General features: G+C 47.5%; 2 protein-coding genes across 15 annotated transcripts in view; both read left to right on the forward strand.

Moving 5' to 3' along the window:
* Nucleotides 1–2517, forward strand: part of PLA2G15 (phospholipase A2 group XV) — a 20031-nt gene extending 17514 nt beyond the window's left edge. For 8 of the 9 annotated variants that reach the window (XM_019819944.3, XM_045047074.1, XM_045047076.1 and 5 more), the window contains one exon: nt 586–2517. In XM_019819944.3, the coding sequence (XP_019675503.1) occupies nt 586–1097 (512 nt within the window). In that variant the 3' untranslated portion in view covers nt 1098–2517. The remainder of the gene's footprint in view (nt 1–585) is intronic. The other variant, XM_045047080.1, reaches the window with a different exon arrangement.
* A 2311-nt stretch (nt 2518–4828) lies between these two features.
* SLC7A6 (solute carrier family 7 member 6) overlaps nt 4829–17711 on the forward strand; it is a 36138-nt gene continuing 23255 nt past the window's right edge. Inside the window, exons 1-2 of one of the 6 annotated variants that reach the window (XM_023245051.2) lie at nt 4829–4984; nt 16810–17365. In XM_023245051.2, coding sequence (XP_023100819.1) covers nt 16846–17365 — 520 coding nt within the window. In that variant the 5' untranslated portion in view covers nt 4829–4984; nt 16810–16845. Of the gene's footprint in view, nt 4985–5148; nt 5173–6785; nt 6908–14577; nt 15273–16809; nt 17366–17711 lie in introns of those variants that run through there. The other 5 variants (XM_023245053.2, XM_019819956.3, XM_045047073.1 and 2 more) reach the window with 5 other exon arrangements.

The following is a 17711-nucleotide window of genomic DNA, read 5'->3' on the forward strand; positions in this document are numbered from 1 at the left end:
CTGGCTCACTCCTCAGAGGCCTCCCTGGCTCTGTGTTGTTGGCATTCCTGTGTGAGAAGGACCCTCGCTCTGCCTGCAGCCTCCCCTCCTGCTGTGTCTCCCGAAGGCCTGGCTGCCCAGGTCAGTGACATGTAGGAGAGTGGGGTACGACCAGGGCTGGCTGGCTGCAGGTCTGAGCCTAGGAAAAGAAAAATGTTTTTGTAACTCAGTGTAAGAAAAGAGAAAGATGAATGTGTCCCTGGGCTGACAGCCTGCTGATTCACCTTCCACAAGGTCAGTGCCCACAAGCCTGGTAACAAATGCTCAGAGGAGGGTACTGTTTACACAATGAATCACCTTGTGGGTATGTGCTGCCTAAACCTCTGGTGAGGAAATGCAGAAGGAAAGAAACAAGTCATGGCGGTGTGCTTCCCAGATAGAGCAAAAATAAAGGGAACCGTGGGGGAGTTATAATGAGGACGACAGTGTAGAGGTGCTGGAGTGCTGACTGGGCCCCTGACTGGGGCCCAGCGGGGGGCCTGGTGGGGACCGTGCTGCCCTGCCAGCTTGTCCTGAGCACAGACTGAGAAAGCTGTCTCCCTGCAGGAGACAACAATCGGATCCCGGTCATTGGGCCCCTGAAGATTCGGGAGCAGCAGCGGTCTGCCGTCTCCACCAGCTGGCTGCTGCCCTACAACTATACCTGGTCCCCTGAGAAGATCTTCGTGCGTACACCCACAGCCAACTACACGCTGCGGGACTACCGCCAGTTCTTCCAGGACATTGGCTTCAAAGATGGATGGCTCATGCGGCAGGACACGGAGGGGCTGGTCGAAGCCACAGTGCCCCCTGGCGTGCCGCTGCACTGCCTCTATGGCACTGGTGTCCCCACGCCAGACTCCTTCTACTATGAGAGCTTCCCAGACCGTGATCCCAAAATCTGCTTTGGTGATGGCGACGGCACTGTGAACTTGCAGAGCGCCCTGCAGTGCCAGGCCTGGCGCAGCCGCCAGGAGCACCAAGTGTCACTGCACGCGCTCCCGGGCAGCGAGCACATCGAGATGCTGGCCAACGCCACTACCCTCGCCTATCTGAAACGTGTGCTTCTTGGGCCCTGATTCCTGTGCCAGGCAGGGCTGTGGGATGGCGTGGCCACACCTGCTTCTCTTGGCTACCGTGGCCCGTGAGGTTAGCAGTTTGTGACTGACTGTCTAATGTCCTCAGTCTGGGGTTGTGAAATATCTGCCATTGGGAAATGCTGTTTCTTATCCTTTCCTCTGTGGATGTGAGGAAAGAAGAAATAGTCTGGACTCACTTGAGGGATCCTTGCTGAAAAGAATGCTGCTGCTGCTGCTGCTGCTGATGGAATTGCTGTGACCTCAGGACTGGCTCCGCAGGTGGACTGGCTGGCACCTGGCCTCAATCCTGGACTGAGGGGTCATTTGTTTCTCCTACCCCTGTGGCCTTTTCACATTTACCCCCTGGGCCCTGGCCCCTTAGCCTTCCTGTGGGGGATATTACTGAGGTGTGGTTCCTGTCCCTAAAGATCCCCGGGATGGTCTGGTCCCTAGGGGATCCTTCCCACACACTGGCCACAGGTAGGCTTGCTAGTGGCTGTGGGTGGCTGGAGCTGCTGGCTTCCCTGTGGCCTAGTTGCTCAGCAGCTTGACTGTGGCTTTCTGGAGGCAGCCTGGTTCCTCCTGCAGGCAGGGGCGAGTTGTGTTCTCCATGGTTCCCAGGTCCTGGGACATTCACTCCTACCTCCCTCACCTCCAAGAACAGCCTAGCTCAGGATTGGGCAGCATATGGCCCTCTAGTTCTTGGGGGCTGCGTTCCAGGAGCCTTGACTCCTGTGGTTGGGCTGTTACCCACAGTATTGATGCTGGCTCCCTTCCCTCTGGGAGTGTGGTTCAAGGATGAGAGCAGGGCCAGTGCCATGGCCTTTTAGGTATTCATGAAGAAAGAGAACTCAAGGAAGCAGCTAAGGCAGCTCGGGGTATCCCTGCTAAATCCACCACCACGTTGCCACCCAGCCCTAGGGTTTTTCTAGCACCCGTGTGGGCTGGTGCAAAGCTGAGAGGAGGTAGGACTCTTTCCCACTTTGCCCAGCACCTACTCCCACCAGGCAGCTCAGTGGTGTTTAGTCTGCAGAGACTAACCCAGAAGCTTGAGTCGCCCCTGAAAGAGCCAGGTGCCCTGGGGCTCCCCTGGTAATTTCCTTCCTTTCCAGAGGTGCTGCATGGATCTCCCTATAATAGCAGGGATGCAGAATCTGGATCTGCCTTGGTGGCAGTGATCTCCAAGTGGTCAATGGCTCTAGGCCAAGACTTGAGTCTAACCTCTAGGATGGGACCCCAGAGCCACAGTCAGGCTGGACTGTGCTGCTCTCCCACAAGATTTCTGTGGAGCTGGATTTTTTTGTATTGTGAACATACCCAGCATCTCTCTCCTTTTATTCCTGAGTGGTGTGCTCCGTACTGGGGCTCTGAGCAGGCTGTACCTTGATTCTGGCAATAAAAATACTCTGGATGCTGTAAAGTGCCCTGGCTTAGAGTCTCTTCTGAGCATGAAAAGAGGGAGGTAATGGAGGGGTGGAGGGGTGAAGACCCTAGAGTGGTAGCGTCCTGCCTCCCTCTACTCCTGCTTGGTGTATAAACCCCACATGCTACCCCACAGCTGGGGGCTGAGGACGATCCTGCAGGTCATCCTGGCTGGACTCTCGTTCCCAGCCTTTTTGTCCTCTCTCATCTTTCAGGTCTCAGTGTCTTTTGACCCTAGAGTTCTTTTTAGGATGCCATCCTTCTTCTTTGTTTCTTCAGTTTGCCCACTGTCTGTCCCTCTCTGGGGACAGACACTGACAGAAGAGGAGAGACTAGGCTGAGACTAGGTGTGGACAGAGACAAGGAACAACACTGGGAACCAAGTGGAGATGGATAAAGACAGAGAAACAGAGCTGGAGACAGGGAAACATGCATAGGGATGGCATCCAAGCCTTAATTCTATGGTGCAGAGCCCAGAGTGGGGGTTGGCGGCAGTGGGGTGGTGAGAGCCCCAGTTCCTGCCCTGGGCCAGCCTGGGCTTCAGGCTTCAATACACCCTGGGCCACTAGAGGGCACTCTGAACCCTCTCACAGCACTATTTATTGGCAAAACCTGGAAGAAATGTGGCCCAAAGAGGGGGAGGGTGCCAAGGGATACACAGGTCCAGCTGTAATTGCTGGCCTTGGTGAAAGGATGACAACACAAAAGGTCCTTACCTCCAGGTCCTGCCCAGCCTGACTCCCAGCTCTGCCCTGACAGCCACCATCCCCTACTCCCCCTTGTGGTGGCCTTACAGCTGCCTACTCACCCCTGACCTGTTTCAGCCCCACTGCCATGTTCGATTTCACAGCTGCCGAGAGAGGGCATGGAGTCATAGCAGGCTATAGTTCACGCTACTGGGGTCCAAATCTGAGTTCTACCAGCTCCAGGCTACTACATACGGAGTCTCCCAACTTTTCTGAGCCTCAGCTTGCTTATCTGCAGAATGGGGCCGAATAAATGTATCCTGCAGGGTGGTCCTGAGGAACACTGACAGTGCTGGAGAACATCCAATTCGGTGTTTGGTGCATAATGGGCTTTCAGATGGTGGGTTGTTATAACTGGGTGTGAGCAGAGCCAGAGATCTGGATGCTGGCAGGTCATGTATGTGGCTGTTGCAAGGGTAAGTGGACTGGCTGCCACCGAGTGACACATATGAGCAGAGTTCTTACTTTGCCTGGCCAGAGAAGCAGAAGGAATGGATCCAGGGGACAAAGGGTCAGATTCTAAAGACTCCAAATATGCACATACTCTCATTCACACTAAAGGACGGTATTCCAAGCAGAGAGCACAAGGAGGGCAGTAGCAATGAGGGTCCTTCAAGGATCACTGTCTCAGGTCTATAAGAGAATGGAAGTGTTTTTAGGCAGAGGAGATACAGTCATTCCCATGTGTATTTTAGGAGCAATCCCTACCCTATGGGGATGGGTTAGAGGGAGGAGGGTAGGGATTGGGAGGCTACTATAACTGGGGAGAAGAAAACCATGAGAAAACCTGCAGGTCTTTGGGGGGCAGGAGGAGGAAGCTTCCAGGGTGCTGCCCATCTCTGGCTGCGTCATTGGGTGATGCAGAGCAGGAGATTGGGTATAGTCAGTCTCAAACTATAGGATGTGCAGGTGTAAACACGTGTCTGTGGGAAATGACTCTATGGCCCAGGAGAGAGCTATGGCTTGAGGTTGTGGACAGGAAGCTAAGGGGGAAGGCTCAGCTGTCCAAGAGGTCAGAGAGACCCTAGAAGAGCCCCAGAGCTACCAGAAGGAAAGGACCCCTAGAAGGAGATGGTGAAGCAGCAGCCGAGGTAGAGGAAGAGGATAGGAGGGTGCAGCTCCCCCAAGAGAGTGTCAGTAGGGTCAGACAAGATAAGGATCAAAAAATGTCCCCCAGCCTGAGCCCTAGGGAGGCGGGGGGTTGGTTACAGAAGCCAGTTAGTGTCCATGTGTTTGCTGACGGTTCGATGGACGGGAGCTGGGCTGAGCTAGGAGTTTGGGAGAAAACGTCTTGGGTCTGTGTCTTCCTAGGGTGCGTAGCGGAGGGGTTGGCTGAGAACGAGGTATGAAGGCTATCTAGCGCAACTTGTGTAAGCTGTATGGCCAACAGCCATAAAGGAACGGGCTGCGGGGGCCATTTAGAGGGAGGGTGGTTGGGCCCAGGTCACGGCCCGCCTGGGGACAGGCAGCCAAGTGCACGCAGACGTTGGGACGGCACACCGAGCAGGGCCTTCTGATCCCTGGGGCCGCCGCGATGCCCCCCAGGCCCAGAGGTGCCGCCGCCTGCGGACTCAGCACGGAACTAGGCGTCCTGTCCCGACGCGGCGCGCGCTGTCGCGATCCGGCGGCGCGTGACGTGGCGGGGGCGGGGCCTCAGCGGCCCGGGCGGCCGTGGCGGTCGAGCTACTGAGCATCCTGTCGGCGCTTGGCTACCGCGAGGTAACGGGCCGCGGGCGGGCGCGCGGGGGACGCGGGGCCGGGGCCGGGGGCCGCGTCCTGGAGGCCGAATTCTCCGCGCCGCCGCAGTCGCCGCGTGCGGAATTCAGGCCCGCCAACCCCGGCGCGGGGCGGGCGGGCGAGCGGCACGTGAGAGACGCCGCGGTGAGAGCGTGCCAGAGGGTGACGCTGTGCGTGTAAGAGGGACCGCGAGCGTGAGGGTGGCTCCAGGAGTGTGGGGGAACCCTGAGTGTAAGACTGAGCGTGTCAGACTGTGTCTGTGTGAGTGTGTGTGTGTGTGTGAGCGACCCCCGTGAGTCTGAGGGTGACTGTGAGTGTGAAAGAAAGACCCTGAGTGAGAAGATGACGCCGAGTGTGTGTGAGATGATGCTGACAGTACGGGAGAGACTTTGGTGTGAAGGAGACTCGGTGTGCGTGAGGCACCCCCCCCCCCCCCAGACTAGCGGGAGGCTGTGTGTGTGAAACCCAGAGCCTGAGGGTGATTCTCTGAGCGTGTGAGGGTGGTTCCAGGAGTGTGCGAGAGACTGAGAGGGAGACTCTGGCGACAGAGGCCCCGAGTGTGACGCTGTGTAAGAGACTGAGAGGTGCTCCAGGGTGAGCGTGACGGGAAGAAAGCGAGCCTGTGCTGTGAGAAACTCTGCAAGCGAGAAAGACGGCGTGCAAGATTCTGAGGATGTCCTGCAGGATCAGAGCTTGGATGCTGCGAGATTGTCTGGGGGGGGGGGGGGGGGGCTTGCAGGGCTAGGGAACCGCGTGCTGCTGCCATGAAGGCTCCTCCTCCCGTCTCATGTCCTGTCATCTTGTTTGATCATCTCACGTTGTAAATGGAAAGAGATATTTGTAAAACATTCTGAGAATTCTTCACTAAGCGCTAGGCAAACAGTGTGGGTACCACGTTGTGTAATGGTCGGTATAAATACGAATCAATATTTAACAGACGTTTTTGAGTACCTCTTGTGTGCACTGGGCTGTGGGCTTGGTGACACAGTTCAAAAGAATTCAGTCTCTGCCCTTGATGGGGGAAAAAAGCACTGCCAGCGAATCTAGCATCGTGTTAGCAGAATGCTCAGCCATCTGGTGCTTCTCTGAGAGCTGCTCCCTGATTTGAAGATCTGGGGGCAGCAGACTTTTGAAAGTCCGAGTGCTTCCTGAGCTCATTTTCGTCTCTCTTTGCTTGCTGTGAAGCCCTTAGGAGGAAGCTGCCCAGGCTGCCTACTTTGCTAAGGTGCCGTTGTGCGCTCACGGCTTTTGCTTCCCAACTTTGGTCTCAGACTGTCATTTGAGTTCTTATATTTGATTTCCCTCTCCTGACAAGTATGTGGAAAACCACAAACCCAGTTTTTCCCTGTCTTTGTTCTTCTCTCTCTGGCTGCGGACATATTTTTGTTGCAGACCAGCAGTAAATACCAGTTATGTGACTTATCTCCTTGGCACTTCTTGGTACAGGAAATTTCCTGACCTCTGTCTTGTGCGCTTCCTGCTGTAGCCTCCAGGATGTGGATACGTTTCTACAAAAGTGACGCAAACAGTGCTCACAGGACCTGGGACTCTGGGAGCAGCAGCAGTCTAGATATGCATGATTTGAGATGACCGAGCTACTTCTCTGATACATGTGTGGGCTGGTGGCTTCAGTTACGCTCCACTGTGAGTGTGATGGAACTTCTCAGTTGAGAATGCTGTCCCTGCCAGGCATATAAAACATACATTTTGCAAAGGGAGATATCCAGCTGCTTATTAGGCTCGTTTTTTGATAAGCTGCCTCTTACTCTTTGTTGCAGAGGTTAAGTGGCCAAGACAGACAGGTGGAATTAGGCCTTGATGTGGAGGCTTCATTTTCTTCTCAATACCTGACCCTTCATAATGAGGCAGCTTATGGAAGTGTGATGTTTGTTCATTTCCTCACAGGTGAATGTTGTTGCTCTGTCCTCTTGTTAACTTTCTTGGATCTTTGTGATTTGTAAAGAATTTCAGTTATTTTTGCACACTATGAACAGGATACTAGTGATGAGAATGGCTCATATATAATTAAAAATTATATAACACTGTATTATATAAATTGTATATATATTAAATTATATCTCTTTCTAAAGAGTAATTGTGGTGGTTCATAATGAAAGATACTTGCAATGAGGTTGTTAAAAAGAAATTGAAAACCAAAGTCATGGAAAAGAATAGATACCATGTACTGTTGAAAGTAAGGTTATCTGTTCACTGTGATTGGAAACTGAATTGGATCTTGAGTTTCCTATTTTCTTAGGTAAAAAGATAAATATAGAGTCACATCACTTTTTTGTTTTATAGGAGTGTAAGTATGTGTGTGTATATTATATAGATACAGTTAAACATTAAGAAAATTAATGTATACTAATTGTGGAAAATATATAAAGCTCAGAGGTGTATAGAAAAGAGAGTCCTCTATATTTTTACCACAGTTAAGATTTTGAGGGGTGCCTGGGTGGCTCCGTTGGTTGGGCGACCGACTTCGGCTCAGGTCATGATCTCACAGTTCGTGAGTTTGAGCCCTGCGTCGGGCTCTGTGCTGACAGCGCAGAGCCTGGAACCTGCTTGGGATTCTGTGTCTGCCCTCTCTCTAGCCCTCCCCTGCTCACGCTCTGTGTCTGTCTCTCAATAGTAAATAAACGTTAACAAAATTAAAAAAAAAAAAAGATTTTGATATTTTTCTCAACAGCATTTTCCCTCATAGTTACCCATTGTAAAAGAGATTTTAAATCCAGCTTATAAAGTATTCCTTGTAATTGAACGCTGAAAGATTCTTTTTTCCCCCTGAAATTGCATGTGATAGTTTCATGGTTAAGTTTTCATGAAGCAGTTTTAGTAGTCTGATGAATTCCTTTATTATCTGCTTAGAGGAGCCTGTAAAATAGTATGAAAACCTGCTAGAAAACTGCATTGTGCCCTTACAGGCAGGGTTTAAGACTAGTTTTTCAAAACAGGAACTTATAGGGTACACTGAATGATTTAATGGAAATTGTCTTAGGTAGTGATTTTAGAGACTGTGTGAGAGAGACTGAGAATCCGATACTGTTTGTGATCTTCACATACCGATTTTTCTTATCAATTGGATAAAAACTGAAGACAGAAGGATAGCCAGTTCAGAGAGGGTGATCTGGTAAGATTTTGTTGTACACTCTTCCCCCCAGATACCAGGCTACTTAGCTGGAGATAGTGGCTTAGTTATGAGCTCCTTGATTTTCATCCCATTTCTGTGGGGATAGGATAAACAATGCATCTCACAGATAAGGATTGCCTTTTTGAGAATGTATGTAGATACTGTGGCAACTAATTAAATGTACTTGAATTCAAAACCATTATTGTAGTCATAGTTGCTTTTTATCCTTTTTTTCCTCTTTCATCATCTAAAGAACAAGCACTTTGACAAAATGATAAGAACCACCATCTCAGACTGAATTCTCTGAATGATCACTTCATTTAGTTAAGCCTTGTTTGTTTGTTGTTCTGGCAAGCAGGTGAGTAGGTGGCTCAAGGTGTTAGACTTTTAGTAGGGTTTGTTGTGTATTTTCTCTTTTAGCTATTTTTTGTCCTTGGTATTTATTTATTTATATTTTTTGTGGGGGGAGAGAGATAGAGAGTGAGCGGGGGAGGGGTAGAGAGAGAGAAGGAGATAGAGAATCCCAAGCAGGCTCCCGGCTGTCAGTGCAAAGCCCATTGTGGGGCTCAAACTCACAAACCACGAGACCATGACCTGAGCTGAAATCAAGAGTCAGATGCTTAACCGACTGAGACATCCAGGTGCCCCTGTTCTTGGTATATTTTTATGGAGTGATCACAGATTGAGTACCAAGCCTGTGCTGGGCCTTGTACTGGGTGCTGTTAAAACAGACAAGGAACTTACTAACTAGTTGGGAGAGACTGAAGGTAAGTAAATGCAACAGAATGAGGTGGCTGCTAAGGCAGAAGTATGTATTAGAAACCTTACAGACACAAGGAGATAGGTGGAGAAAGATGGCAGCCAGGATGTTGGGGAAAAGGTGAGAGAAGTAGGGTGTTAGAAGCAGAGGCTCAGTACGAACAAAGGTGTGTTTGTCTGATGGGCTCTAGGAACCCTGGACTATTCCAGGTTCTGGAAGCTGCAAGGAATTTAGTGTGATAGGACCTTGGGTGGGACAGCGGGGGTTGGAGGTAGGGGTGGGTGTGGGAAGGTGTAGTGATAAGGACCTGATAAGTAGGTTGGAATTGGTCTTAAAGGCCTCAGGTAGCACCTGAGGGAGGGTTCCTAACTGTGCTCTGATACCAACAGAGTAGATAGTAGGGTTGATACTCTGTTGTGAAATTTGAGGAGCCAAAGTAGTGTTTTTCCTGCTAGAAGGCTGCCTCCTACCCCTAGCCTGCCCCCTGTCTCCTGGATGGAGGTAAACCCTATTGCAGTTGCCAGTTTTTGTTTGTTTTTCTCAGAAGTCACATAATTACTTAGACAAGAGCTATGTTGTTGGCACATTCCATTTTCAGGTCTTCGAGATCTTGCTGATTTTTTTAAAGTAGGCTCCACATGCAGTGTGGGACTTGAACTCATGACCCTGAGATTAAAAGTCGAATGCTCTACTGACTGAGCCAACCAGGTACCCCTCGATCTTGCCAATTTTATGTCTATTCTAGTGACAACTGAGAGAGGTGCTTTGAAGTCTCCAACTATAATTGTAGATTTGTGTATTTCTCTTTTTAGATATATATCACTTTATGTATTTTGAAACTTTGTTGTTGGAGGAAATATATATTTAGAATTGTCTTCTTGATTAATTGACTTCTTTATCCCTAGCAGTATTTCTTATTCTGAAGTTTATTTTATATAATGGTACTATAGCTACTCCATCTTTCTTTTGATTAGTGTTTGCATGGTTTATTTTTTTCCTATCGTTTTACCTATAGTTTACTTATGTCTTTATATTTAAAGCAGGTTTCTTGTAGACTACATGTTGGGTTTTGCATTTTTATCTGTCAGTATCTGTTTTTTAGTTGGTATGTTTAGATCATTTATATTTCATGTTATTATTGAGATGGTTGGATTAAAATCTTCCTTCTTGCTACTTGTCTTCTGCTTCTATTAGTTCCATATGTCTTTTTTTCTGCTTTCTTAAAAAATGTCTATTATTTAAGTATAGTTGACATACAACATTATGTTAGTTGCACAACATGGTGATTCCACAATTCAATGCATGCTCACCACGATAAGTGTGGTTACCATTTGTCACCATACACCATTACTACAATATTAACTATATTCTCTATGCTGTACTTTTCATCTGCGTCTTATTTATTTTATTATTTTTAAGTTTATTTATTTATTTTGAGGGGGGGAAGTGGGGAGAGAGAGAATCCCAACCAGGCCCCACACTGTCAGTGCAGATCTTGTGAAATGATGACCTAAGCTGAAATCAAGAGTTGGGTGCTTAACTGACTGAGCCACCCAAGCACCCCTGGAAGTTTGTGCATCTTAATCCCCTTCACTTGTTTTGCTTATCCCCTCACTTCCCTCCCCTCTGGCAACCACCAGTTTGATTTCTGTAGTTATGAGTCCCTTTCTTTGTTGTTGTTTGTTTTGTTTTTTAGGTAAGTGTGATAATATGACATTTATTTTTCTCTGACCTAGTTCACTTACTTTTGGTTTGTGTATTTTTTATGTTTTATTTCCACTGTTGGCTTGTTATTTACACCCCTTCTTTTAATCTTTTTAGTTTAGTTTTGTTTTTAATATTTACCTATTTTGAAGGAGAGAATGCATGTGGGGGAGAAGTAGAGAGAGAGGAGAGAGAGAATCCCAAGCAGGTTCTGGTGCTGTCAAACCAGAGCCCAAAACAGACCTCAAACTCACAAACTGTGACATTATGACCTGAGCTGAAATCAAGAGTCGGATGCTTACCCAACTGAGCCACCTAGGTGCCCCTTTAGTTTAGTTTTTTTTAAGTAATGTTACATTATTTCACATATGAGAACCTTACAACAGTATAATTTCCAATTCTTCGTTGTCTTTGTGCTGTCATTGTCATACATTTCACTTTCATATATGCTATAAATCCACAATTCACTGCTAGTGAATTTTTACTTGAGGCAGTCAACTATATTCTACAGCAATTAAATGGCCCCCCAAAAGAGTTTTTTTTTCAAAAAGTATTTTTTTTATATTTACCATAGACCATTTGATACTGTTCTAGGTTTTTACTTTTTTTCCCGTTTTGACTTTTGTGGTTTTCATCTCTCTGCTGAAATTTCACCTGTTTATGTATGCTGCCCAACTTTTCCGTTAGAGCATTTAATGTATTAATCATAGTTATTTTGTATTTTATATTTTTATGTTTTGAGAGAGAGGGAGAGTATGCGGCACGCGAGCAGGGGAGGGGCAGAGGGAGAGAGTATCTTTTATTTTAAGTTTATTTTTTTTTTTTGACAGAGAAAGAGAGTACACTCACAAGCACTCATAAGCAGGGGAGGGACAGAGACCGATGTGGGGTTCGAACTCACAAATTGTTAGATCATGACCCTAGCCAAGATCAAGAGTCGGATGTTTAATGGACTGCGCGCCTAGGCACCCCAAGGGAGAGAGAGAATCTTAAGCAGGCCCCATGCCCCGCGTGGAGCCCGAGGAGGGCCTCAATCTCTTGACTGTGAGATATGACCAGAGCCTTAGATGCTTAAAAGACTGAGCCATCCAGGGGCCCCAATCATAGTTAGTTAGTTAGTCAGTTAGTTATTTTCAGGAGTAGAATTCGGTGATTCATCACTTTCATACAACACCTAGTGCTCATCATAACGCGTGCCCTCCTAATACCCATCATCCGTCTAGCCCATCTCCTACCCCCTTCCCTCCATCAATCCTGAGTTGGATTTGGGTTTTGTTGTTCTTGTGGTTACCTTAGGTGCACACATGGCTTCAAATTCCTCTGGTGTTTCCTTGCGCTTAGCATTGGTTTGCTGGAGGGAGGGTTTTTCTTCAATGTTTATGCTTTGCCCTCAGCTTTAGGTCTTTTTGTTGTTGTTGTTGCTGGGTGCTTGCATACCTGGTGGTGGGGAGCAGGGATTCTCTGTTGTCTTGGTTCAGCCTCAGTCTTAGGCAGGCCCTGTTTTTCTGGATCTGAGTGGGGGGAGAAAAGGGAGGAGTGTGGATCTTTTTGGTGATCCTGCTCTTGGCCCAGAGGTAGGCTATCATTAATGGTCTGGATCAGAATGTCCTGCCTTCCCCCAGGAATAAAGGGTTGTTTTATTTTTCTTTCACCCTGCCCTAACTGCCTTGGGAGTGGCAGAGTTTTGCCACTCTTTCCCCAGCAGTGTTAAGATTTTTATTCTAGGGGCGCCTGGGTGGCTCAGTCGGTTGGGCGCCCTACTTCGGCTCAGGTCATGATCTCTGTCTGTGAGTTCAAGCCCCGCGTCGGGCTCTGTGCTGATAGCTCAGAGCCTGGAGCCTGTTTCAGATTCTGTGTCTCCCTCTCTCTGACCCTCCTCCGTTCATGCTCTGTCTCTCTCTGTCTCAAAAATAAATAAACGTTAAAAAAAAAAAAAAAGATTTTTATTCTAGAGAGGGCACCTGGTGGACCTTTGTATTTTTCCTGGAATACTGATTGCTTTCCTTCTCCGGACTAGCACTACGGAGAGGCTATCTCTGGCCTCCTGTCTAGTATTTTTTATGAGCATCCAATCCACAGAGATCTGTGGAGAAAAAACGTCTAAGTGTCTATGCTCTTGCTAACCCACACTAGACCTTTATTATTGTTTTTTTTTTTTTAAGTTTTATTTATTTATTTTGAGACACCGAGAGAGAGAGCAAGCAGGGAGGGACAGAGAAAGAGAGGGAGAGAGAGAATTCCAGGCAGGCTCAGTACTGTCAGTGCAGGTGGGGCTTGAACTCCCAAACTGTGAGATCATGACCTGAGCCAAAATACTGAGTCAGACACTTAACCGACTGAGCCACCCACGTGCCCCTAACCTTTAGTAATTCATTAAAAATTATACCTGAATTCTACTTACCTGCCCGTATATTGGTCCCACCATTCTCCCTCTGCCACAGACCAGCCAGACCTTACATCTCTCCGTGGAGGTGCCTTGTTTTCCTTAAATTTCAGTCCACTTGGTTGCCCTGTAACCTTAGCTCTCTGATGGCTTCAAGAAAAGTCACAGCTTTTGATGTAAGAAACAAAGCTGAGGAACTGTAGATAAAATTAAATATATAACCCACTGCCCATTGACTGATATTTGAGATAGGCAGAGTATGATATTCTTTCAGGAACTCCCAACTATCTTAATGTTTATACTTTGCTAGAGGGAAAAACAACCTTAGCTTGACAATACCTAGGCCCCTAGGATCCTGTGTGTCTTTAGCATATGAAAGTCTGTTTGGAAACCTCCAGGTACCTTTTACCTTCCCCAACTCCCAAGTATAAGATTGGTTCCTCCACACAACCCCAGTGCAGCTCTTTCTGTCCACGGGTCCTGTCCCTGTGCTTTAATGAAACTACCTTTTTTGTACTGAAGACATACCAAGAATTCTTTCTTAGCCGTCATCTCCAAACCCCAACACTCCAAACCATATCAGTTATGTAGATTATTTGGCTTTTTCTTGTCGTTGGAGTGGGAGTGATGCTTTCACTATCTTTCTACATCTTAAATCTAATTTGTGATTAAATATATATTTGGTCTTCATCAACTGTTTCTAGACACAGCTCCTATAATTTCCTATATAAGAGCCATAGGGGCTTTTTGTTATAATATTTGTGTTTGTTCTCAATTCCTGAAATAGTTCAAGGGCAATAAAGGTGAAATGGATGTCTTTTGTTATTTATATAACAATCCCCTTTCAACCATACCCTTGAGTTTATGTTAATGAAGTGATTTTTGGAAAACATCTTGATCTCCTAAGGATGGAGGTTGGTTGCTAGAGGAACCAGACCTGTGATTAGGAGATTGGTAACTTAGGTTCAGTCTGACCTCTGGGGAGGGGAGAGGGGCTGGAGATTGAGTCAATCTCTAATGGCCAATGATTTTCATCAATCATGCCTTTGTAATGAAGCCTCCTTAAAAATCCCATAAGGAGAGAGTTTGGAGAGCTCCCAGGTTGGTGAACAGGTGGAGGTGCTGGTTGAGTAGCGGCTTGCTCAGAGAGAGCATGGAAAGTCCACACCCCTTTCCATATACCTTGCCCTAAGCATCTTTTCCATCTGGCTGTTCCTGAGTTATATCCTTTTTATTTTTTTTATTTCTTATTTTTTTTAATGTTTATTTGTTTTTGAGGGAGAGAGAGACAGAGCATGATGGGAAGGGGGCAGAGAGAGAGGGAGACACAGAATCTGAAGCAGGCTTCAGGCTCTGAGCTGACAGCACAGAGCCCTACCTGGGGCTGGAACTCACAAGCTGTGAGATCATGACCTGACTGAGCCACTCAGGTGCCCCCCCTGAATTATATCTTTTTTTAATAAACTGGTAATCTAGTAAGTAAACTGTTTTTCTGTGAGCCACTCGAACAAATTAATTGAACCCAAGGAGGGGGCAGTGGGACCCTTCAATTTATAGCCAGGCATATTGGAAGCCCTGGTAACAACCTGAACCTGCATTTGGCATTGGAAGAGGGGAAAGTTTTGTGGGACCGAGCTCTTAACCTGTGAGATCTCCAGGTGGATAGTGTCAGGAGTAAGTTAAGTGTTGCAAAATTGCTTGATGTGTGGAAAACCATACATCTGGTGTCAGAAGTCCAAACAAGAATGTGTGGGAGCCCCAGCCTCCTCCCGCCAGCTAGCTAGGGTTTGATGGAATAGGGGAGAGGCTGGAATGGGCACTGGGACCACGGACCAGGTTTCTCTGCTTGCCCTGGGTTGAATTGGGTGGAAAAAGGCAATCTAGATCTCTCTGCACCTGACTCATGGGAGAATATAAGCTCCTCTGCTATTTTCAAGTTTGTTTTCATGGTTGCTTTGGCTCAGCTGACAGACACGTGAAAACAAGTATGTTCCCACGTGTCTGTGCCTGCAGAGGGAAACCTGCATGGCTTGGTGCCAGGAGTGAAAGGAAGAGTGGTGCTGCCTTAAAGCCAGTTCTCATCTAAGCGGAGGTAGGCTGGCTCCACTCTGGGAGTGAGAGAAGGCTTATCAGTGCCCAGAGGAGTTTTTTCACTTCGCCTCCAATCCAGACTCTGGAAGGGGACCGGAACAGGTAAGGCAGGAGTTTTGGATGGAGCTGTGGAGACTGGAGTTTTCCCTGAGAACTACTTACTCTTGAGTGGCTGTGGTTCCCTTACTCTGAGCTCCATGAGGTAAGGTTCTGGCATCTCCGTCTTTGTTAAGTAGATGAGAGGCTTCTGGGAAGATGATGTACTGATCTCATTCTTATCCCTGGAAATTATCTCTGTGACCTTAAAAGACTGACTCCTGGGTGGGAATCAAACGGCGTACAGGATTCCTTTATCCAGAACATGAGGGGGGAGTAAGTAGGTGATCTGAATTCCTGATTCCTGGGGCATAGGAAGGTTCTTGTCTTCCTCTGACAGATTCTGGGTTCTTTATATGAAGATTGGTGTGGAATCTAATTTTCCTGAGGTTTCTGGACTGGCCCAACTCTAAACCAAAAGTATTAGTGTGTGTGCCATCTCCATATAGGATGCCTTCCGATGCCAGGTCTGTGGATAAGAAAAGTCATGTAGCTCCGATTGAGTGTCAGAATTCCTGGGTCCTATTCTGGGAGAATCTCTTTGCAACCCAGATGGTAGTGAGAGGCACATGCTGAGAAGGAAAACAAATAAACAGATAGCAGTTGAGCCCCAGGTTAGGGTGCCCTCTGTGTGTTCTTTCTCCATCTGGTCTTGTTGTCTCTTTTTCTGGGCACTTTAGAAAAAGAGATATGTTGAACGGGGAAAGCAGCAATGAGGGAAGTAAGGTGGAAGTGGTGGACTTAGCAACACACAGGTGTGTATTTTCATGAAGATCCTCTCCTTGGTCTAGTCTTTGTAATGGCCCTGGTCTTAGCATCTTCCTAGTCCTTCTCACCACCTGCTCATATTCTTTCGTATTTTTTGCTGGCCTGAGAGTAGCTACAGACTTCTCTGCATGTGGCTAGATACTGCAGGAGTTCCTGTTTATGTTTGGATGGAGGTGAGTGGGTTTGGGCAGTGAGGGACCTATCAGGCTGGCTAGGGCTATGTACCTGGTGCTGGGAGTTTGGTCTCTGCAGGTCAGGTTTGCAGCTTGTTGTTGTTGTTGTTGTTGTTGTTGTTGTTGTTTTCAAGTTTATTTATTTATTTTGAGAGAGAAAGAAAGAGAGAATCCGAGGCAGGCTCTGCACTGTCAGCACAGAGCCCCAGAGCCCAATTGGTGCTTGAACTGATGAACCGTGGATCATGACCTGAGCCGAAATCAATTGCTAGATGCTTAACTGACTGAGCCACCCAGGCACCCCTGGTTTGCAGGTTTTAAACTGACCAAACTAGATTCTGTAGCTCAGGGGTTAGAGCACTGGTCTCATAAACTAACCAGACTAAAACCTATACCTTAGGGAGAATCTGTGCTATGGCTAGGCCTAATGCCAACCTAATGGCTGGGTGTCAAGCCAGGTACCTCTTGTTGGAAGTTGCCATCGCCTGAACCCTGTCATTGTCATCTTTCTTGGGAGCACTAGATGTCTGCCTACCTCCATTTATTTCTCTGTGTCCTGTGGTGGGAACTGATACAAGGTCATTGTATTTAGATCTATGTGCAAGGCATGCCATTCCTACAAAAGAGGTTGGCTTTGCAGTTCTCTAAACCAGAGACTCACCAGCTCCTGCCCTAGTCTAATACATTTATATTCTTTGCCAGGCCACAGGAAACATAAGTGTGAAGGAGACATTTGCCATGGAAGCCAGGGAGCTGGAGAGCCCCACGCCAACCTACCATCTCATTCCTGAGGCCAGCCAGCCCACAGAGAAAGATGTCAGCATGCAACCTCAACGGACCATGGAAACTATGCAGCTAAAAAAGGAGATCTCTCTGTTGAATGGGGTCAGCCTGGTGGTGGGCAACATGATTGGCTCAGGAATCTTTGTCTCACCCAAAGGCGTGCTGGTATACACTGCCTCCTATGGGTTGTCACTAGTCATATGGGCCATTGGTGGGCTTTTCTCAGTTGTTGGTGCCCTTTGCTATGCGGAGCTGGGGACTACCATCACCAAGTCTGGGGCCAGCTATGCTTATATTCTAGAAGCTTTTGGGGGCTTCATTGCCTTCATCCGCCTTTGGGCCTCCTTGCTAATTGTTGAGCCCACCAGTCAGGCCATCATTGCCATCACCTTCGCCAACTACATCATCCAGCCCTCGTTCCCCACCTGTGATCCCCCGTACCTGGCCTGCCGTCTCCTTGCTGCTGCTTGCATATGTAAGTCTGGGGTTTAGTGGGAAAGTATGTTTGAGGATGTGGGTTCCTTTAATAATGCTAATGGTACCTCATATTTGAACAGTATATTTTGCTTTATGGGAGGAAGAGAGGCATCTTACCTTTTGAAGAAGTAATTTCACCAAAGCCATTTAACCCTGAGAGAGATAAGTAAGGATAAGGGATAGAGATGAGAGAAATTTGAGTCTGTTTGTGGCTTTTGGTGCCTCACATTCCTTCAACTCTTGACTGTTACAGAGTTCTGTGCTCCAGTCTATGTGACAGGTTGGTGCATGTCTTATTTTTGTCTTATCAGATGTTTTGATTGGAGTCAATAGCACTACTTGTG

Source organism: Felis catus, chromosome E2, assembly GCF_018350175.1.
Source record: "Felis catus isolate Fca126 chromosome E2, F.catus_Fca126_mat1.0, whole genome shotgun sequence".
NCBI classification, from domain to species: domain Eukaryota; kingdom Metazoa; phylum Chordata; class Mammalia; order Carnivora; family Felidae; genus Felis; species Felis catus.